The sequence below is a fragment of the Brienomyrus brachyistius genome, unplaced genomic scaffold (genome assembly GCF_023856365.1).
Source record: "Brienomyrus brachyistius isolate T26 unplaced genomic scaffold, BBRACH_0.4 scaffold45, whole genome shotgun sequence".
Classification (NCBI taxonomy): domain Eukaryota; kingdom Metazoa; phylum Chordata; class Actinopteri; order Osteoglossiformes; family Mormyridae; genus Brienomyrus; species Brienomyrus brachyistius.
In genome coordinates, this window is record NW_026042320.1 from 1,626,564 (window position 1) to 1,649,905 (window position 23,342).

At 44.5% G+C, this 23,342-nt stretch overlaps 1 protein-coding gene and 1 pseudogene across 3 annotated transcripts in view; both read left to right on the plus strand.

The window, feature by feature from the left end:
* Positions 1–23,342, plus strand: part of LOC125723040 (cytohesin-1-like) — a 458,952-nt pseudogene that overhangs the window by 302,689 nt on the left and 132,921 nt on the right.
* LOC125723068 (uncharacterized) overlaps positions 301–23,342 on the plus strand; it is a 124,717-nt gene continuing 101,675 nt past the window's right edge. The window contains exons 1-2 of one of the 3 annotated variants that reach the window (XM_048999510.1): positions 776–784; positions 2,308–2,929. In XM_048999510.1, coding sequence (XP_048855467.1) covers positions 777–784; positions 2,308–2,929 — 630 coding nt within the window. In that variant the 5' untranslated portion in view covers position 776. Of the gene's footprint in view, positions 785–2,234; positions 2,930–23,342 lie in introns of those variants that run through there. The other 2 variants (XM_048999508.1, XM_048999506.1) reach the window with 2 other exon arrangements.

The following is a 23,342-nucleotide window of genomic DNA, read 5'->3' on the forward strand; positions in this document are numbered from 1 at the left end:
GCAGTATAAGGCAGCCGGGCCCAGTGTGGTACGCGCTTAGTCTAATTACAGGTTCTTGTGGGAAGCTTGTGTGATTTATAACCTTGTTCATGTCAGGTTTCGGGCTGGTTGCGAGCGCGATCGCACGGGCAGGAAACAGGCAGGCAGAACACGGGGAAACTGGGATTTATTAGCACTAAAACGGGACGAAGCACGAACATCGACTAACTAACATCAATGACGGACCAGGAATGAAAGACATGGACTGAAATAGACAGGACTGGGCGAAAGTAATCGGACACAGCTGGGTATAATGGGGAAGCACACGTGGATAATCAGGGGGGCATGGCACACATGAGGATCGTACGAGCTGGGCGTGACAGTTCGACATACTGATCGCTATGTATCGCGATACAACAGTTTGAAATGTTACCAAAGTGTCATTTTATAATTCCCATATTAAACAAGTTACCGTGCATAGTGCTTTGGGGAGAGACAGACTCCAAGAGTGCAGTTCATTTCACGTGTCTTTAAGTCATTGTCTGATATTATCCAGAGCTGAATGTGTGATTCATGCTTACTACTATATTCTTGCTTTGCAGTTCTTACACAATTTTTTTTCTTATTTACTTCTAAAAGTAAATAAAAAACTTATAAAACTGTCATTATTATATAACAACTATACGTATTATGATGTTATTATTTAGTTATGTTGTTGCTTGGTTACATTTGATGCCTCAGCACGTGGGAAGCTACCGGTTTGAAAGACGCGGCTTCACTTGCTTTTCTGCACCAAGATGGCAAGGTACGTTGCATTTCTGCTCCCATTTTATCGTATAGCTTATCTTATTATTTAGTATCTGTCTTTGTATGTACAGTGGTACCTCGACCCACGAACAGTCCTGATCACGAATAAATCGGGTTACGAACCAGATGTTCCAAAATGTTTTGTACCGGTTGTCGAACACACAAACGTCCGAAAAGGGTCCAATGAAAGCTCCCCAAAGAACCACCCGAAACGCGAAGAAATGTCCAGTATAATAATAATAATAATAAAAAAAAAATCATATTTTCGAAATTACTGCATTTGACTGTTACTCAGTCTTTTAATGTTGATTGTTTAGTTTTTTGGGGGGATGTTTTGTGGTTCTTTTCCGTGTTTTGGCGTCTTTCGAGCGACCAGCGTATGCTCAGTTTTAATGTTTTATTTAATTTAGCATTTGTTAGCATGTAAATGTAAATGTAAGCTCTCAGTTATATGTGCACAGTCTGTCATAATTTGATTGTACGGTAGGGGGTGTTGAGTTGTACTGCGCGTGCTCGAAGTGTATATATGTATGTATAGAGTGACCTAAAGAGAAAGACGGCGATATGTCCTAGTTCATGGTGAATAACGTGTTATGTGAACTTATTTTTCCATTTATAAATCCTCTATTATTGTTAGTCTTCTCCCGATTTTCTTACCGCTGCACCGACAGTTTGACGTGCCAACAGCATTATTTGTTACAAGTAAAGTTATTTTAATTTAAGTCTATATTCTTGGTCGCGTTCTCCCCATGTCGTCGTGGGGTTTCCTCCGGGTACTTGCTAAATTGCCCGTAGGAGTGCATGTGTGAGTGAATGGTGTGTGAGTGTGCCCTGCAATGGGCTGGCCCCCCCATCCTCGATTTTTCCCTGCCTCGTGCCCATTGCTTCCGGGATAGGCAACCCAGTAGGATAAGCGGTTTGGAAAATGGATGGATGGATTCTTGGTCACAGAAAAATATAAAAAATTGAAGGAATGCAGCGTTTCTGAAGTTTAAACATATTGAACATAATACACATTTACATTATTTAAAATGGGAGAAATTGATTGATTTCACGCACTTTTCACGTCAGGAACTAAGTTCGTGAGCCGAGGTATGACTGTATATTGAAATATGTTTGTGTAAAATTCAGTATATTGTTTGGATTATATTTAAATTTTATGTGCAGGTTAGTTAGTGTCATATGCAGGGTTGCCAACCCTCACTCAAGATGTCTTGTAGTCAATCTGTTTTGTTCCATTATAAACCTAAAATTAGCTCCATCAAAAGTGTTGGGGTAGTCTGCAAACCCTCCAGACTATTTACAAGGTAGTTAGACTGTTACACATATGGAGATGAATGTGCAGACTTGTCTGGAATTGAGATTCTCACGCCAGCCAGCTGACCGAAGATAGCAGCTCTGCCTGTGCAGTAATGCAGTTGTTGATTGGGAAGGTGTGGGTCAGTGCAGAAGTGTAGTCCACATGTCAGGAGTGACTGACAGCTCCATTGCATTGCCTGTATGTTGTTTTTCCTCATTCAGAATCAGACGATTTGAGAAAGCTGTTTGCTGGAGCGATGACAGATACTGGGCAACTTGGGACAAGTGGGGAGAGGTGATTGACTGGGGAGATGAGAAAGAGCTGTGCTCCCCAGCAGAATCACCTTCTGACCAGGCTGACAGTTCCACGGAGTCACATTCCCGAAGGCGAATTGCCAAGGCAGTTAGCTGGACGGATGATGCTTATTGGGCAGCCTGGGACAAGTGGGAAGAGATCATCTGCTGGGGTGATGAAGAGGAGTGCTCCCAAGTAACTCCACCCACTAGCCAGCTTGGGAGGGATAAGGGGATAGATGTACATGGGTTGGAGGCTTTTGTGATGAATAACAGGACAATCTCCATAAAGCCTGTAGACAACCATCGAGACAGTCTGGAGATAGGAGCTGTGCTGGTAGACCTCTGCCAGTTTGATCTCGAATATTTAGATCAAAGTAAATTTGGTTTTGAAATTGTACAAGTACAAATTGGAGAAGTCAAAGTGGAGGAGACTAGAGAAAAGGCTTTTGAAAAAGCATTTGAATTGGAAATTGTGGATGTGGCAGTAGAAGTTGTAAACAGTGAATTCCAACTGAATGCAATAAATTTGGATATTGTTGAGACTAAGGTGGACAAATTCTTATTGGAAGAAATGATCATTGGCGATTTAGAAGTAGGCAATGTGAAGGTGTCAGTATCAAATGGCAATGTGGTGAAGGTACCCTTAAGGTACCCTTCACCACAGAGGAACAGAAGGACCAGGCAACCTTAGACCATACTCTCTGGTGGTTGACTCGTGGCAACTGGACTTGTCTCTGAAAGTTAGAAACGTTTCGCTGCTCATCCAAGCAGCTTCTTCAGCCTGAGGGAGGTAGTAAGTGTCCACATATTTATCCTCCTGGGTAAGTAGTATAAGGGGGCTGGTTGAGTGAAACAAAGTGGGGGGGGGGGAGTTGCGGGTAGATGTAACCAGTCCCTCCTACTCCAATAGAGTGGGTCGTTAAGGGTGGTCCACCTGGTGGAGGTGTGAATTGGGTCTGTTTTTTTCCTGGGAATTATTTTTGTTTTGGCAAATGATGAGAGGGCCGCAGGTTAAATTGGAGACAGGTTGTGCCTAATGCCTCTACCTCTGTTGAGTGAGGGGTTGTGCATTTGCACATGCAAAGCTGCTTGGACGAGCGGTGAAACGTTTCTACCTTTCAGAGAGGTACAATGTCTTTGGATGTCTTTTGTCTTGTGCAGTCTGGGAGTTGACTGAATGCTGGGGCGGGGGTAGCTTTTCCTTTGTAGTGGGGTCCGGTGGGGCGCCTTGGGCTCTGTGGGGCCCGGTGGTGCTGCTGCCTTGGGCCCCGGTCTGGATGGGCCTGGGCCCCCCTCCCTGGATGGATTTCGGGGAACGGGGAGTGCCTATGGGGGTCAGCGGGGGAGCTGGCTCCGGGGGGGGAGGTATTTTGCCCCCCCCATTCCTTTCCTCCCCATCCCTAAATGCTTCCCTCCTCCCGCTCCATCACACCACCACACATGTAGGGCTTTGAGGTGTAGGTGCGTTGCTGGGATGCAAGGTAGGTATTCCTCCTCTGTCCCCTCGCGACCACCTGTACCTCATTCATACACTACAACGTAGACACTCTCATTACTTACTCTCTCATGACACATACATTTAGGGCCTTGGGGGTGGGCACACAGAATGGCATCCAGAGGGCGGTCTGTTCATTCAGCCTTACCTCTGGTGCCAGGGCCCACATCTCAATTTTAATCACACATAGACATTGAGGGCTCTGGGGAGAGGCGGAGCTAACACCAGCTGTTGGTCGGCAGGGGGTGGTTAGTGCCATGCCCTTCACCTGTTTTAAAAGCACTTTAGAACAACACACACCAACACCACATCTGAGCGGGCAAAGGGGGGCATGGGGTCTTTTCACACCCCCGTTCCCTGTTCGCCATTTGGGGCTGGGGGCTGAGAGGAAGAGCTGGCCGTCTGGTCGGGGTCTGGGCTGGTGGGCTTCTCGGCTACTGCGGGTCCGGGGTGATCTTCTGGTCTCCTCGCCAGAGGAAAAATAGGGGTCCACATAGAGTATATATGGGGAGTGAGAGTATGTGTACAGCGTTCATTTCTGTGTGTGTAAATGTTGGGTGAATGTGTAAATATTTGTTTATGTCTGCATGAGGGTGGGAACGTATGCTTGTATATGTGTGTGCCTGTTTGTCTATACACACGTGTCAGGTTGGGTCCTAGACTCCACCTGAAATAACATCTCGGGCACAATAAAGTGGTCCTCCGCAGAGGGGGGGTGGTGGAGGGAAAAAAAAAAAAAAAAGCTTGTGACCCACCGACCGATTTCTTATTTGATTACTGTTGTTCCTTGTCTTGTTTTTGACCCCTCGTGGTCTGCTTTTGTTTTTATTAGTGTCTCTAGTGTTTATCCCCTTTCCTCCTTTGAATCCCTGAGTGAGTCGTCCACTCTCTGTTTCTGCTTGCTCCATGACACGCTGTCGCTCTCAATCCGCCCTGGACCTGTGACAGTATTTCTGTTTTTGCTTTTGTTTGGACGTACTGAGTTTAGGATACCTAGCTTAGAAGGAATAGTTTAGCCTGTCATGTGTAACGTTGTTAAATGCGCTGATATCAGTGTTATGTCACAGTACCAGAAACTTAAAATGGTACATTTTGTTTTCTTTTTGTTTTCTTGCAATTACTACATACAAATGTTTAATGTTTTGCTGACATCTAATTAGAAAATAAATGCATTTATGCTTTAAATGATCTTTTTGTTGTCTTCAATCATTTCAACAGGTGAAAATGACCTGAAATCAATGAGTTTGAACACTGGACACTACATTCCGTGTTTGTGTATAAAGTCATGTTTAGCGTACATGCGAGTTCATTCGTATCCTTTTCCCCAGAGACAAAAAGTAGGCTAGGCTAATGGGAAAAAAACACACAAATATATAGACCTAATGTCAGTGTTTTGTAATATCTGAGACCAAATTAAACTTAATCTGTGTATTTAATGGATTTATGTGCTATTGCTGCTGGTTTAATTGGTAAATAGGCCTTTTTCCAAGCAATTGAATATTTAAATGGGAATGTTTTACGTTATTGATTTAGCTTTAATGAAGTACCAAGTTTGATATCAATCCATGTCTAATGTGACATATTCAGGACATGCAAAGTCTATACACATAGGCACAGACTATGGCTGGGATTCGTGTGGCCTACCCTGCAGATGGGAGGCCAACACTGCATGGTATATATTCTTTAAATTTATTTAATATTAATAATTAATAATATTAATAATATGAATATCCATCCATTGGCTGTAGCACTTATCCTATTCAAGGTCAAAGCCAGAAGCTATGGATGCAAGACTGGGACAACAGGAGCTGACCCTGACAGGAAGCTCATCTCATAATGATATTCCCCACACCGTGCTGCTACTTGCAGAGCTTTGCTGGGGTAGGTGGTGTGGCTATCATACCAGCCGGCGACGCATCCAGTTAGGATGCTCTTGATGACACAGTTATAAAGTGTCCTGAGGATAAGGGGACTTGTGCCACACCTTTTAGCTCGTCAGAGGTAGAAGGGCCGCTGCTATGCATTTAAATTTTTCCCAATATGATAAATGTAGCATGGAAAAAGTAACCATATCAGTTTACATGGGCTTCTACAGGGTGTTAAGTATCCATCCATCCATTTTCTGAAGCCACTTAATTCCAACTGGGGTTGCCTGGGGACTGGAACCTATCCCAAGAACACTGGGCACAAGTGGGAACCAACCCTGGGGAATCACCAACACACCACAGGGTGCACACACAACTACAGGACCAATTTAGACTCACCATTCAACCCCTCTTGAATGCTTTTGGACCGTGGGAGGAAACTACAGCGCCTGGTGAAAACTCAGACAAACAGAGGGAGAGCGTGCAAACTCCACGCAGAAAGGACTTGGGATTGAACACAGGACCTTCTTGCTGTAAGGCAGCAGGGCAAACCACTGCGCCACCATGCTGCCCCCGTGTTAAGTATGATAAGTAATATGACAAATGTCATAGCTTAGCTATAGATATGCATAAAATGTACGGAAAGACGATATAAATATCTTGTTACTGGTTCATAATCATAGTGAGAATATCTTATTGTTATTCAAACGTAAGTGCTTCCTTTGTTTCTGATTTGTGTCTTCAGGATCTCCAGGGCAGCTTGTGGACAAACAGGAGGTGACGCCTATGAAAGGAGACACTGTCAGTATTCAGTGTCACTATACTGACATTTACATTGACATGATGTGGTGTAGGATGGGCAGGGGCTCCTGTGTAGAGAATTCTGGGAGTTTGGATGGGAGGCCTGTGGAGCTCAGTGATGAAAGAGTTAATAAAGTGCTCAGCGTCACAATGAGGCGACTGGAGAGGAAGGACACGGGCTGGTACCTGTGTGTGGCAGAAAACCTGCAGACACTCCTTCCTATTAAAGTCAATGCACAACCACACACAGCACTGAATGTAAGTAATTAATTAAAGTATGTGAGTCGTTTATACTCTATTACAAATAAATAAAGGCTAAATGGATCCCAAATCTTTCCCTCGTGAAGGAAGTTGGCGCGTTTTTTTGGGAAGAATCTGTTTGGGGGAGGGGGCGTGCACTGTACTCACTGGGGTATTACCAACAAGCACCAGGGTGAACAAAATACTCAGCTAAAGTCAGAGCAAAGCTAAAAAGAATGAAATTAAGCAGTTTTAGCTGACTTTAGCGGACATTCTTATAATAAACTCATTTCTTACGGGTATTATACTTGATACATGAAGTATGTTAACACCCCTTGGACTAGATTTGTGATCTTTCATTCCTCTGAATCCTTTGGTCATCCCGATTCAAATTCATCCATTGCCGTTAATTTCCTTATTGGATTTTCTGTCATTCTGAATTTTTCAAAAAACCTACTTATTTTGCACAGGCCAAAAATTTGTCCAATCTTCTACTTTGTAATTTGGCACCCTGTCAGAGGCCCATCCAAAATACTGGCTCACCAAATTTGGGTTTAATCCATTCATTCCTGTAGCAACACCATCAGGTCAAATTTCAAGATATGTTTCTGCATGTAAATTCTGAATTCTTAAGCCTGGGATTATGATCTTTGGTGTGTTTAAAGCCATGGCTTGTCTAACTTCGATTGCACTCATTAATTAAGTCTGTCATATTGTCATTTTGAATTTTTCTGAAAAAAAAGTTCTTTGGAAACCTAGGCTGTTGATCAAATCATCATCAAATTTGGGGTGCATCATCTAGAAGGGATTGTGACCAAAAGTTACTAAAAGTCAGATGCTATGGCCACTATCATCCAATGAATTTGATGACAAAGCCACTGAACAGGATGTGTGGCCATATCTCAACAAAACTTTGATTGGATAAAATTGATTTGGTGACTGGACTTGGGGCCCAATTCTGAGGAATAAGAACAAAAATAGTGTCATTCCACCACTAGGTGGTGTTGCAATAAGTAAACATGCCTTGTGGCTAATAACTGTTGAATGGATTGACCTGGGGGGGGGGGCGGCATGGTGGTGCAGTGGTCAGCACTGTTGCCTCACACCTCTGGGACCGGGGTTCGAGTCTCCACCTGGGTTACATGTGTGTGGAGTTTGCATGTTCTCCCCATGTCGTCGTGGGGTTTCCTCCAGGTACTCCAGTTTCCTCCCACAGTCCAAATACGTGCTGAGCCTAATTGGACTTGCTAAATTGCCCGTAGGTGTGCGTGTGAGCGTGAATGGTGTGTGAGTGTGCTCTGCTATGGGCTGGCCCCCCATCCTGGGTTGTTCCCTGCCTCATGCCCATTGCTTCCAGGATAGGCCCCGGACCCCCCGCAACCCAGTGGGATAAGCGGTTAAGAAAATGAATGAATGAATGGATGGATTGTCTTAGTACCCAGCCTCATAAGTGAAACCTGAGGAACTTTTGACTTGCAAAGTGATTTGTCCATCACATTCAAATGATTTTGATGGTGATGCCGCCAATCACTGTGTGTTAACATATCTCAGCAATTCTTTGGTCGTTTGAGGCCAAACTTGGTATTTTTACTTGGGGCCACACCTTTGGGGAGTGCATCAAATTCTGTGTCATTTAACCACTGGGGTGGGACACGTTTCATTGACCTACAATATTTTTTCAAATACATTTTGATGTATTGGCCTTTCAAAAGTAGTTGCTATGACTGGGGATTGTCAGGATTTGTCAGTGTTTTTTGGAGCCTTTTGATCACCTTCATATCTATTCATAGACATCGTTTTTAAATGTGCAACAACATGGATTATTTGTGACTGTGAAAGTCATGACAGCCAGCTGATCAGCAGATTTATTTGCAAAGCCTTCACTACATAAAGTTCGTACCTCAATTCTTTTCATCTTTCCCAGCTAACGGCCTCCAGATTCTACCAGTAGTACAGAAGTACAGAGTAGCACTTGGTCACATTTTAAAGTGCAGTTCAGTCTTTAAAAAATCAACTAGCTAAAGTGTGATTTTGATGATGTTACCACATGTTATATAAGGGAAAAAAATGCAAAACAAGTGACACTATATATGTATAAATGCAAAATGTTATGTGCTCAGAGCCAGGCTTGTTTAAAAAACTGATTTTAAACATGAATTTCCCAAGTTACCCAAAATGAATTAATAACAAATGTCACTTGGTGGGAAAAATTGTGTTTTACTGAATTGTAACAGAGGTAGTGAAGAGTATGAAAAGCACTTCAACTGTACATGGAAAGCAGAACACCACAAACATACAATTCACACACTGTTATCAGAGCTTCATTTTCTCTGAAGTAGAGTTCATGACATTTGGAGACAATTAACAGCTACACAACAAAGACAAATGACCCATACGAGTATAACAGCATAGGAATGGTATTCCTAAGTAAAGTCCAACTTCACAATTAAGCTGCATCTGTATTGATAAAACAGACAAACTTTATTACTTCAATGATGCATTGTTCAGCTTTATTTGCTCTTCTTGACAAAAAACGAATGTCCTTTATTTTACTGTGGGAGAAATAAGCACAGTAGTATGATACATATATTTTAAAAAAAATGACACAAACAAAAACATCAGTCCAGTTCCTGAAAATCTGATTTAGAAAAATACACCCCACAATTATGATTACATTTTTTATATACAGTATATAATGCTATATATCAGGGTTCCCCAATTCCAGTCCTGGAGAACCAGTTTGCAAGGACCTGTCAAATACGCCTACTAAACCTGGCAATTGGCTAGTGAGCTGAATAAGGTGTTTGAGTATTAAAATCTGGGTGCAGACTAGGCCTGCAGGACTGGAACTGGGGAATCGTGGGGAACTGAAAGTTACCATCACCAAAAATAACTTTTATTTTAAAGTTTCATAATGAAATTAATTTGCTCATCAGGATATTCTGTTTGGCAAAGTATTCCAGTACTTGGGTTTTAAATTATCCATCGTAAATCTTTGTCACCAGATGCACAGTAATCATCCCGCTAAAGCAGAACTACACTGTCATCGTATTAAAGGGGTGAGTCTGCACACAGAATCGGTTGCTCCAGCATCCACAGTGTCATTCTCCCAAGTTACTATACAGCAATTAACAATCACTGACAGCCGCTAGTAATTAAATGCCTAATAACCATCATGTAGTGATTGAAAGTGATTCAGTCTCAGCCATGGCAAATGTAATCTTATGCATAGCTATTTAACAACAATAGTATTCCCAGATTGAGGTGAGTACGAGTACAATCTTTTCATAGCTATTTCCTAGCATGGAGTATGGCGTAAGAGGCAAGTTTATGCATGCAGACAATTGCATATTTCAACTGATATGGGAATGCCACTTTGGGGCCAATGACTGACCTCAGTAAAATTCCAGAAGATATTTTTCAGCCTGGATACTTCTCTCCCGTGTAGTAGTTCTCCGCTAAACAGCAACAAGAACTTAACATACATGATGGCACATAAATGTGATCTGCTGATTTCAGATCTGTAAGCATAAATTACCTTTGTTGTATTCCCTGGCCTTCAGGCTAATTGGAGTTGCTAAATTAGGAGTGTATGTGTGCATGAACGATGAGTGAGTGTGCCCTGTGATGGGCTGGCCCCCCATCCTGGGTTGTTCCCAGCCTCGTGCCCATTGCTTCCGGGATAGGCTCCGGACCCCCCGCGACCCAGTAGGATAAGCGGTAGGATAAGTCACATATGTATCATCATAGTCAGTCTTACAGTATGACTAATTGTATAATGTGGTGTATTTCTAAGGAAACTGGTCCACCTGTAGTGAGCAGCAGGGAGAGTAGCAGTGAAAGTGACAACAATGAAGAACAGTGTAGTAGTGGAGATATTCTGCATATTATAAATAAGCCAAACCAGCCTAACACCAAATCCATCCCTGTTCAAACATTATCCAATAGGGTCCTCCATTTTCAGGAAAGGTGGTACAAAGAATATCCATGGCTTCATTATAGCCCCACAGTTAAGGGAATTCTCTGATTTCACTGTGTGAAAATATATACCATACAGAAAAGTACTATGTCAAAAAAGGCAGACCCTGCATTCTGCTCAAAGGGGTTCACTGGAAATATGCTCTTGAAAGATTTGAACGCCATCAAAATACTAAATCCCATCATCATGCAGTCACAGTTAGTTGTCAAGAAGCAGTCCCAATAAATACACAACTCTCAACTGCCTGGTCAAAACAACAGGAAAATGCCAGACACTGCTTACGAATTATTGTAGGTGCAGTACAGTATCTTACTAGGCAGGGTTTGGCACTGCGTGGTCATGACAAAGACGATGGTAACCTATTTCAATATTTAAAATATAAAGCCAAGGATGATGCCTGTCTTTCTGACTGGCTATGCCATTGTCATGACTATACCTCTCCACAAGTGCAAAATGAGATTTTGCAGATGTTAGGAAACAGCATTGTCAGAAATATTGCACAGACTATCCAGTCTCTATCTGTCCTGCAGTTCTCAATCATTATAGATGGTACTCAAGATATCTCAGGTGCAGAGCAAGCGTCTATATGTTTAAGGTATGTGGATGAGGACCTGGTTCCACATGAGGTTTTTATTGGCTTATATGAGGTCTCAGGAACTACAGGAGTGGAGATTGCCAAGATGGCTGTGGATGTGCTTTATTTGAATATTCCGATGACATGTTTAAGAGGTCAGACATATGATGGTGTTGCCAACATGTCTGGAGCATATTCAGGTGCTCAGGCAGTACTGAAGAAACATCAGCCATTGGCTTTATATGTACACTGTGGAACTCACTGCCTTAACCTAATCACACAGGCTGCATGCCAAGCTAGTCCTTTAATTCGAGATGCTTTAGAGTGGGTACATGATCTAGGGTCATTAAGCAAACAGTCTGGAAAATTCAAAACTATGTTTGCAGCTGTGGCAGCAGATTCAGATGTACCATCAGCATCACTCAGACCTCTCTATCCAACCAGGTGGACAGTAAGGGGAACTGCTATCAAAGCAGTGCTGTCTCACTATGAAAGCGTCTTGACAAGCTTAGAGGAGATGGCAGCAACTGGATCTAGCACAGGTGCCAGGGCGAATGGACTGCGTGAGAGGTTTGGAAAAGGTAAAACTGTGCTGGGGCTTCTTTTGGCATTAGAAGTTATTGAGGAGCTAGAATGTCTGAACAAGTCTCTGCAGAAATGGATTGCAACTATTGCAGGAATGCAACAATCAATAGAGTGTGTTACATCAACTCTCCAGTTCAAAAGGAATGAAGAAAGATTTCAGGAGATTTTTAAGAATGCAGTGAAAATGGTGGACTCTCTTGGCATTGAACCCATTCAGATGCCTCACCAAAGACAAACATCAAGGAGATATACCGGTGGGGCTAGCCAGCACACTCACAAGTCACCTGAAGAGTTTGTTGGATTGTGTTGATGTCCAGTTTCAGGAGAGGTTTAACCAACCAGATCTAGGTGTCTTGAACAGGCTGGAAGACATTCTTCTCACAGGAGAGGTGGATGATATTGTTGATCAGTATCCAGAACTTAACAGGGAGACTCTAAAAGTTCAGCTAGCCATGTTCAAGTCCAAATACAATTACAAATCTAGTACAGAAGTGGCTACTATCGTGAGAGGAATGCCAGTGGAGGTGAGGGGGCTATTTGATCTAATTGAAACCCTTGTCAGACTGCTTTTAGTTACCCTGGTGTCATCAGCTGAAGCTGAAAGGAGTTTCAGTTCTCTCAGGGGACTAAAAACCTGGCTCAGATCAACAATGACACAAATGAGAATGAACAATGCTGCTGTATACCATGTCCACCAGAACAGTCTGCACAATATTGATGTCAGACAAATATGCCAGCAGTTTATTTCTGTTAACGAGCGGCGAAGGCATGTTTTTGGCTCCTTCATATAGGAGCAATAGGCATTGAGCTGTTGTGTGGTACCTAACAGTAGTTCATTTTTAGATGTAATCTACTTTTATATATACAGATGTTTGAGATGTTTCATTTGCACTATGGCTCAATAAAGAATAGTCTTTATTAAACTATCTTTTTGTCAGTTATTAAACATTCCTTTGACATTACACTATTCCTTAATTTAACTTAATGAATTGCATTTCGAGTGGATTAATATCAATCGAAGCATTGCTAGTATTAATGTAAAGTGATTTTGCATTTTGCAGCATATTAAAAAAACATGCATTCCGTGGACGGAGTTGGGGTGGTGGGGTTGGTGGGTGGGGCAGGGGATGGGGGGGGGGGGGTGGAGTCATAGGTCCCCACCAATGTCCAGAGCAAATCTACGCCCTTGGATCCACCACTGGTCCGGAGTGAGATACTGGTCACGACAGCCAGAGAAGACATCTGTAAATGAAAAATCCATTCTGGACCTTTGTAATGCCCTGCAGTCGTTTACTCTCTCTTGAGGGGGAGCATTATAGATTTCTAAGGCTAACAAGATGTCCAACACCCAGAACTGTATTTAACCCTAACCCTAACCCTAACCCTAACCCTAACCCTAACCTTTAAAATTATAAAATAAATTCAGTCTGATATTGTGTCTGCCAAATAGTGTCATCAATTTGCATCATAAATATAACACTTAGCTGATGGTGGACCTAAATTTTCCAAATAAACCAGGAATCATACGAATCATGTCAGTGCACTTCGTACTGAATTGCACTGGTATAGTGATGTATGCAGGGTTTCATCTATTCCCTTACATAGTCATGTGTGACGTATTGCTGTAATGCAATTTTTTTTAAAAACTTCCCATTCATTTGTGTTCCTGCCACTCTATAGCTAAGTACAAACATTAAATGCCAAAGGCATAGCGGAAACTCGATGAGCGCATTTGACTGAGATCCAGTGATGGATGTCATCTTCTCCTGGACTGTGAGTGTTAATGTCTCAGCCCCAACATGCATTTTACCATAGATAACACAGATCCATTCATGTCACTTTTGCAGGCTTGCTTATAATTTGCTGAGCTTCCATTGTGAGTCAAGTGTCCCGGTCATAAGCTCAGGTCTGCCGGTTGCCCCACTGGCCAAACGCCCACGGCCCTGACTTTCTGAGCTGGATATCGTGGTTTTAAGTCCCATCTGGGGTGATTCTTTTTTTACTTTTCCCTGCTGCCTTCTGCTTTGTGATATAATAAATATTGCAATAAGTTTCATCTTCATTTTCAATTAATCAAACTGTATGAAAACTATATTTGCAGCAATTACAGCTTTGCAGTCCTTTGCCATTAGAGCTGTCCGTTTATGACAATATTAGGGGAAATGTCAATCCTGCTATTCCCAGAGGTGGGACTGGCTTGGTATTTTCTCTGACCTCACGGTGAAGCTGGTCTCACATGAGCTTGATAGGCTGGAGATGTGATGATTCTGTAGGCCAGTCAAGCAGGACAGTTCTCTGGATTCCTCATCTTTCACCAGTGTGCTTTGAATCAGCCTTGCTGCTTGATAGAAGTGCTGACCACAGGGGGTGGCATGAGTTGTAAAACAGAGCGGTAACCTTGCAGGTTCACTGCACCTTGTACTCTGTGTAAATCACCCACCTTACCAGCACCAATGCAGTCCCATACCATTTTACTCCCTCTGCCATGCTAGGCAGAAGCATGGCAGCTATTCTTTGAAGTTGTGCTTCTAAGGCCAGCATAAAAGTTGTATTTTCCCTGTTGAAAAAAACACTGGTAGAGATGGTACGAGGCACTGAAGGTTTGAACCTTTTTAACCATTATATTGAAAACTGGTTCACTACTCGAAGACACAGTGCACATGGGTGACATTTTGTGGTGAAAGTATCACTCCTGATTATATATATATATATATATATATATATATATATATACATGTATGAATGCATTTGACTGTTTGTGTGTGTGTGTGTGTGTGTGTGTGTGCAACCTGACAGACAGCGTGCAAAGGCTCTTAATTTGGATATATTTGTGAAACGTTCTGCTGCACAGCACAACAAAGAAAAACAACTGGTCAGTGATAATGAAAAGTACAATCAGCATTGTTTTAACCATGAGAGTCCAAATGCTTATAGATAAATTGTCACTTTTTCAGTGTAAGTATGCTCCTGAGCTCCACGATTCTGAATGATAGTCGGTTTCTCACTGAACCTCCATGCCACTCTGTTAAAATCTCTTGCCACCCCATGTAAAATTTTCTAGATCCACCACTGTGCCAGAGCTAAGACTTAAGAATCTTGAGTATTATTTCAACATAAACTTTGCTTGGGTGCTTCATACTTTAAATTAAATATAAATTATGGCAACGTGCAAAAGTATTAAGGAAAATGCAACGTATTTGTTTTTCATTTACGTAATTGTATATGTTGATTATGATTCTTTTTAGTTCCACAGTACATGCAGATACTACAATCCAAGCATGCACTCTTAGGTTAATTGCTATCAGTTTATATAAAGATTTATAGAAATTTCAGTCAGAGACTAGCTTCTGATATAGAAAGAATGTTTACATTTTTTTTGGCCGTGGAATAGTTTTTCAGTGCTGCATGTAGTTTCTCTTTATTGTTTGAATAGGGCACACTTACACATCAACAAGTGTAGTGGCAGTTGTGATGTCCTCGCATATGAGAAAATACATGGACAACTTTTATTAAAGAAAACGAAAGGCTTTACTCTCCATACTCCAGTCAATTGCATGCATAGGCCTACTGCCACATCTCACTTTGCCAACTTCCGCTTCCGTGCGCCTCAGGAGGATCTGGCTGCAGAACACTGGAAAGGGGTCCACAGCTCAAGGGGACCACCAGAGGACAGATGGAGTGGAACCGGGAACCAAGGGATTTGCCAGTGACTGGCACTCACTGTTGTTTTCGGCTACAATAAAAACAGCTGTACTGGCTAAATAATGAGCATACAAAAAGAAAAAAAGACATGGATAGGAATAAAAAGGTAATTAAAAATAGAAAAACAACTGAAGAGTCATTCACACTGAACACGCGTCTCTGCTCTCAGGACGATGATCCTGCCAACTGCGCCAGACTGTGACAGACCGAACTACAAAACTGTAGACTCAGTGGACAGCTGACTACGCCACCCTAGGAATTTCATCCAGCTTTCCATTGAGACTACAGTTTTGCAGTCTGTTCTGCCAGACAATGTATTAAAAAGTGCAGTTTCATACATGACACTGTAATTAGTTCAATTCAAGAGATGTACAATCAAGTTATAATAGTGTGATTATCATAATCACACAAATATATGAATTCCTCTGATACTGAATTAAACAACCCTTTATGCTGTCCCTTATGTGAATTAGTAAAAATTTCCACACCTTTTTCACCATAGCCAACCATTCTCTCCATAGTCATATGCAATTCCAATTCCCCCTTTTATTTATTTTATGGCAGACAGACAGCAGTGTTTCCCCTATCATTATATTAGGGTGCCCCCCCCCGCAGAAGGTCAAGTTAATCTTATTTTATTACATTTTCTATATAGCGTCAGATCAGAGCAGAAGTTATTTACTGTAAGGTTACCTTTACTATAGAAGAGCTCTATATCATTGTCATTTTAATAAACAAATTAAATAGCCTTTTGTTATTTATCTTATTTGCACAAAAGCTTTTTCTCTCTATACCAGAGGTGCCCAATACATCGATCGCGATCTACTGGTCGATCGCAAAGACTAAGTAGATCGCATGACATAAAAAATAGAGGAAGGATGATGCGATCAACCACGCCAGCTGCTGCAAAACTCCAGTAAGCAACCTAGTCACCTCCAATTTATTTCTACTAAACTTAAGAGAGGGTATTAAACTGAATGGGGGAGCAGGACCAAGTACGAAGCCAATAACCTACCACTTCCATACGGAATGAAAGGAGGAGTACTTTTTCCCCACAAGGTCATATTCGAAGTGCGTTTGTTTCATCTGTCAGTCTACCATTGCTATTCCGAAGAAGGGAAATGTGGAGTGGCATTTTCGGACTGCTCATAAAAACTACGGCATTAACTTCCCTCCGAAAAGCGAGCTAGAAAGAGAAAGGTGAAGGAACTAAAATCCCAGTTCCATTAAAAAATAATGCATTTATGCCAAAGGGAAATTAATAATAATGATCAGAAAATATGTAGCGTCAGCCACCTGAAAAGCAGAGAAAAATATCTGCGTTTCTTAAAGGGTGATAAAGACGTTTCACAATGGAATTTTCTGCTTTAAACTATCACCATTTTATGCTATCAGCAATCGTTTTTAAAGCCTAACAGTTAATATATTTTCAGCTCGAGCCAAACATCCGCAATAGGCTGCCAGGAGACCATCTTGTAACTTGCATGCGGATCTCAATAAATAGGCCTGACGTTTCTGACTTCCCATATCAAGAGGCTCTAGAAATGTTATTTTTTTCCCCTTGTCCTGTCCGGCAGCTTTAGCAGAATCATGGTCTGAATGCACTGCTGTGCCAAACATGCTTGCTTTACCATGAGGGGACCTATAAACTCTGTATAGACCCCTCATGTTGATCTATTTCTTTTTATTTTAATTTTATTTATTTATTTCAGTTTTAACACATGTAAAAACATTGCAGTGGGTGAGCTGGCCGTAGTGGAGGGACATATTAGGAGGGGGAAAAAAGAAGGAAAAGGAGAAAAAAAAGACAGGAAAAAAAAGGAGTGATAGATTCAGAATGGAATAAACAAAATTATAGTGTGCAGAAAGTAACACAACTATACAAGCATATAAAATCTTAGTGTGTGCTTGGATGGGTGCGTGTGTAGGTGGGGATTGTGATGGTGATAAGGGTTAATAGGAAACACCTGTGAGGGGAAAGGAGGAACAACATAAATTGTCAGCGAAGGAGTAAGGGGGGAGGCCCCATATGCTCGGTGGTGCTTGGAGTCCATGCTGCAGCTGCCAGATGCGGAAGCGCGTGCGCTGGGGAAAAATTATTGCATTGTGGGACATACGGCGAGTTATTGGGGTGCGCAGAGTTGGGAAGCTAATGACGCCGGTCCGCGATTGGTGGCAGCGGCGTGGATTCCAGGCGCCACAGGAAAGGTTTGTGGTTCCTTCTAGGAGTTGGATTATGGTTTGTGTTGTGGGTTTTGTTTTCGGGGGATTGGGCTGTCTTCCCCCAACTAGTTACTTTAAATAATATTGTTTGATATAAATTGATTTTTTTTCCTTGTGTATTTGTGTTGTTTTGGAGGAACCACATGTGATTTTGGTGTTCATGGCCCTTGTGTTGATGTGAGCTGCCCAGGCCTTTTTATTGTCCACGTGTGAACTTTAGCTGGGTGTGAAATGTTTTCCCAAATGTTTTAGAGACTGCTGTGCTGAGATCATTGTGTGGGGGGGTTGTGGTGCTGCCTGGGTGCTCTATTCACTTATTGAGGCAGCGACACTGAATTGTGGAATCCTGGTAATAAAGGCTTATTGCTAGACTTCTGTTGTGAGCTGTTTCTTATGCCTGGTGCCCAGTTTAGCCGAGTTATAAACCTGCATCATTGGGGAAAAGTGATCCTCTCTTACAATTACATTGTGTTGATTACATTATAATGTTTACATTGTAATGATTACATCATGGATATTTGGCATACATTTTAATATCATAAAACTTGTATTCTACGTTATATAGTGCTAAATAATATTCCATAAGAGCAGCTTCACTCCTGAGTGTCCTGGGTGATTGTAGCTCAGGTCCAGCTCTCTCAGGTGTGAGGGGTTTGACCTTAGAGCTGAAGCCAGGGAAGAACAGCCTTCTTCTGTGACTCTACAGCCTGCAGAGAGACAGACAAAAACACTCTGATAAATAAGATCACCAATACAATTATTACTTTTAAGTAAATGTAACTACTTTCCTATTGACAATGTGTTTCCTTTCAATAAATACAGTTTACTACGTGGAAGGAATACTCAGTAATACTGGCCTCAGTTTCTCCAGTTTACAGTGTGGAATACTCAGTAATACTGGCCTCAGTTTCTCCAGTTTACAGTGTGGAATACCCAGTCCAGCAGAGAGCAGCTTCACTCCTGCATCCTGTAGGTCATTGTCACTCAGGTCCAGCTCTCTCAGATGTGAGTGGTTTGATCTGAGAGCTGAAGCCAGCGCCTCACAGCATTCCTCTGTGAGTTCACACCGGTTCACCTTTAGGAAAATGAAAGACTTTTAAGATTCAAGGTTCTTTATTTGTCACATGCATAGTTATACAGGTACAACATCCAGTGAAATGTATCCTGAACTGCTCTTTTAACTGTGCAACATTAGAATAATTAAATATTAAAACCACTTTTTGCATTGGTGCACTGTATATTACATCACAGTGAGCCGTTACATTCATCACAGAAGAGATTCTTTTAAACAATGAATTTATTGTACAGCTTTTAAGTGGCACATTAACACTCACCTCAGTTTTGACGAACATTATATTTTGTTAAACTCTGCATATTTATATTTAAAATTGCAACACAACCATCACTTTTCTTTGTCTATTAGCTGCTAACCAACACAGTGCTAACCATGACAGTTTGGTGTAAGATCAGTGGGTAACGCCTGAGTGAGGGTATCCATTTTACCATAAACGATGCTGAAAAATGGGCTGAGGAGGGATGTTAAATATCAAGAGCAGTTCTGTTAAAAGGATACAGCGACTGAATAGAGGGGAACATCCATCCATCCATCCATCATCTCCCGCTTAATCCGGAGTCGGGTCGCGGGGGCAGCAGCCTCAGCAGGGAGACCCAGACTTCCTTCTCCCCGGCCACTTCGTCCAGCTCCTCTGGGGGGATCCCGAAGCGTTCCCAGGCCAGCCGAGAGACATAGTCTCTCCAGCGTGTCCTGGGTCTTCCCCGGGGTCTCCTCCCAGTGGGACATGCCCGGAATACCTCCCCAGGGAGGCGTCCCGGAGGCATCCTGATCAGATGCCCGAGCCACTTCATCTGGCTCCTCTCGATGCGGAGGAGCAGCGGCTCTACTCTGAGTCCCTCCCGAATGACTGAGCTCCTCACCCTATCTCTAAGGGAGAGCCCAGCCACCCTGCGGAGGAAACTCATTTCGGCCGCTTGTACCCGCGATCTCGTTCTTTCGGCCACTACCCAAAGCTCATGACCATAGGTGAGGGTAGGAACGTAGTTCGACTGGTAAATCGAGAGTTTCGCCTTTTGGCTCAGCTCTCTCTTCACCATGACAGACCGATGCAGCGCCCGCATGACTGCTGACGCCGCACCGATCCGCCTGTCGATCTCCCGCTCCATCGTTCCCCCACTCGTGAACAAGATCCCGAGATACTTAAACTCCTCCACTTGGGGGAGGACCCCATCCCCAACCCGGAGAGAGCACTCTACCCTTTTCCGGCTGAGAACCATGGTCTCGGATTTGGAGGTGCTGATTCTCATCCCAGCTGCTTCGCACTCGGCTGCGAACTGCTCCAGTGAGAGCTGAAGGTCACGGTCCGATGAGGCCAACAGAACCACATCATCCGCAAAAAGCAGAGACCTAATCCTGAGGTCACCGAACCGGACGCCCTCAACGCCCTGGCTGCGCCTAGAAATTCTGTCCATAAAAGCTATGAACAGAATCGGTGACAAAGGGCAGCCCTGACGGAGTCCAACCCTCACCGGAAACGAGTCCGACTTATTGCCGCCCATGCGGACCAAACTCTGGCACCGGTCATACAGGGACCGAACCGCCCTTAAAAGGGAGCCCGGTACCCCATACTCCCGGAGCACTCCCCACAGGACCCCCCGAGGGACACGGTCGAATGCCTTCTCCAAGTCCACAAAACACATGTAGACTGGTCGGGCAAACTCCCATGAACACTCCAGAACCCTGCTGAGAGTATAGAGCTGGTCCACTGTTCCACGGCCAGGGCGAAAACCACACTGCTCCTCCTGAATCCGAGGTTCGACAATCCGGCGGACCCTCCTTTCCAGGACCCCCGAATAGACCTTGCCAGGGAGGCTGAGGAGTGTGATCCCCCTGTAGTTGGAACACACCCTCCGGTCCCCCTTCTTAAAGAGGGGGACCACCACCCCGGTCTGCCAATCCAGAGGCACTGCCCCCGATGTCCACGCGATGCTGCAGATGCGTGTCAGCCAGGACAGCCCCGCAGCATCCAGAGCCTTGAGGAACTCTGGGCGAATCTCGTCCACCCCCGGGGCCCGGCCACCGAGGAGCTTTTTGACCACCTCAGCGACCTCCACCCCCGAGATAGGCGAGTCCACCCCCAAGTCCCCACACTCTGCTTCCATATCGGAAGGCGTGTTGGTGGGATTGAGGAGGTCTTCGAAGTACTCCCTCCACCGACCCAAAACGTCCCGAGCTGAGGTCAGCAGCGCACTATCCCCACCATAAATAGTGTTGATGCTGCACCGCTTTCCCGCCCGGAGCCGCCGGATGGTGGACCAGAATCTCCTCGAAGCCGTCCGGAAGTCGTTCTCCATGGCCTCACCAAACTCCTCCCACACCCGAGTTTTTGCCTCAGCGACCACCAAAGCCGCATTCCGCTTAGCCTGCCGGTAGCTGTCGGCTGCGTCTGGAGTCCCACAGGCCAGAAAGGCCCGATAAGACTCCTTCTTCAGCTTGACGGCATCCCTTACCACCGGTGTCCACCAGCGGGTTCGGGGATTGCCGCCGCGACAGGCACCGACCACCTTACGGCCGCAGCTCCGGTCAGCCGCCTCCACAATGGAGGCACGGAACATGGCCCATTCGGACTCAATGTCCCCCGCCTCCCCCGGGATATGGGAGAAGTTCTGCTGGAGGTAGGAATTGAAACTCCCCCTGACAGGGGATTCCGCCAGACGTTCCCAGCAGACCCTCACAATACGCTTGGACCTGCCAGGCCTGGCCGGCTTCCTCCCCCACCAGCGGAGCCAACCCACTACCAGGTAGTGATCGGTTGACAGCTCCGCCCCTCTCTTCACCCGAGTGTCCAAAACATGCGGCCGCAAGTCCGACGACACGACTACAAAGTCGATCATCGAACTGCGGCCTAGGGTGTCCTGGTGCCAAGTGCACATATGGACACCCTTATGCTTGAACATGGTGTTCATTATGGACATTCCGTGACGAGCACAGAAGTCCAATAACAAAACACCGCTCGGGTTCAGATCGGGGGGGCCGTTCCTCCCAATCACGCCCCTCCAGGTCTCACTGTCGCTGCCCACGTGAGCATTGAAGTCCCCCAGCAGAACAAGGGAGTCCCCAGGAGGAGCACTCTCCAACACCCCTTCCAAGGACTCCAAAAAGGGTGGGTATTCTGAACTGCTGTTTGGCGCATAAGCGCAAACAACAGTCAGGACCCGTCCCCCCACCCGAAGGCGGAGGGAGGCTACCCTCTCGTCCACTGCGGTAAACCCCAATGTACAGGCACCCAGCCTGGGGGCAATAAGTATGCCCACGCCCGCTCGGCGCCTCTCCCCGCGGGCAACTCCAGAGTGGAAAAGGGTCCAACCCCCCTCAAGGAGACTGGTTCCAGAGCCCAAGCCGTGCGTCGAGGTGAGTCCGACTATATCTAGCCGGAACTTCGCAACCTTGCGCACCAGCTCAGGCTCTTTCCCCATCAGAGAGGTGACATTCCATGTCCCTAGAGCTAGCTTCTACAGCCGAGGATCGGACCGCCAGGGTCCCCGCCTTTGGCTGCCGCCCAGATCGCCTCGCACCCGACCCCTATGGCCCCTCCCATGGGTGGTGAGCCCATTGGAGGGGGGACCCACGTGCCTTGTTCAGGCTGCGCCCGACCAGGCCCCATGGGTGTAGGCCTGGCCACCAAGCGCTCGCCATCGAGCCCCACCCCCAGGCCTGGCTCCAGGGGGGGGCCCCGGTGACCCGCGTCCGGGCAAGGGAAAACGTGGTTCCAATATTTTCATCATCATAAGGGGTTTTTGAGCCGCGCTTCGTCTGGTTCCTCACCCAGGACCTGTTTGCCTTGGGTGACCCTACCAGGGGCATAAAGCCCCAGACAACATAGCTCCTGGGATCATTGTAACACGCAAACCCCTCCACCACGATAAGGTGTCGGCTCCAGGAGGGAGGGAACATTACTGATATTAAAGGTAAGTTAAGGATTTTGACAGGCGTAGCCTAAGTGTCAATCTACTAGCTAATCAGCAAACATCAAAATATTCTTTGCAGCGTGAATAACTAACGTTAGTCATTAACAAGCTTGATTTATTTTCTGAGTTTACAATTTTCTGAGACAACAAGCACTGTTATCCTGAGAGAGGCTGAAAATGCTGGATACATATTACTAAACATATATAGTACATTACAGAGTTAATCAAAGGGTCAGAGTCAGGTACTTCACCTCAAATGGATCATGGGTTTTCACATAGAAAATAAAAATCTTCAGCACCACTGTGAAGAATTATAGCAGGAGGCAGCTTGGTTATATGAAACATCCTCACTACTGTAAATCCATGATTCTGCAAAAGTGTGTTTTCTAAATTTGAACTGAGCTTCTAAGTGTCCCGGTTACAAGGAAATCAAGGGAAAGACAAACATTGGTCACATTCTCGTCTTTGATAAGATGTACATCCTGGTTCACAACAATATGCCACAGTAGCATC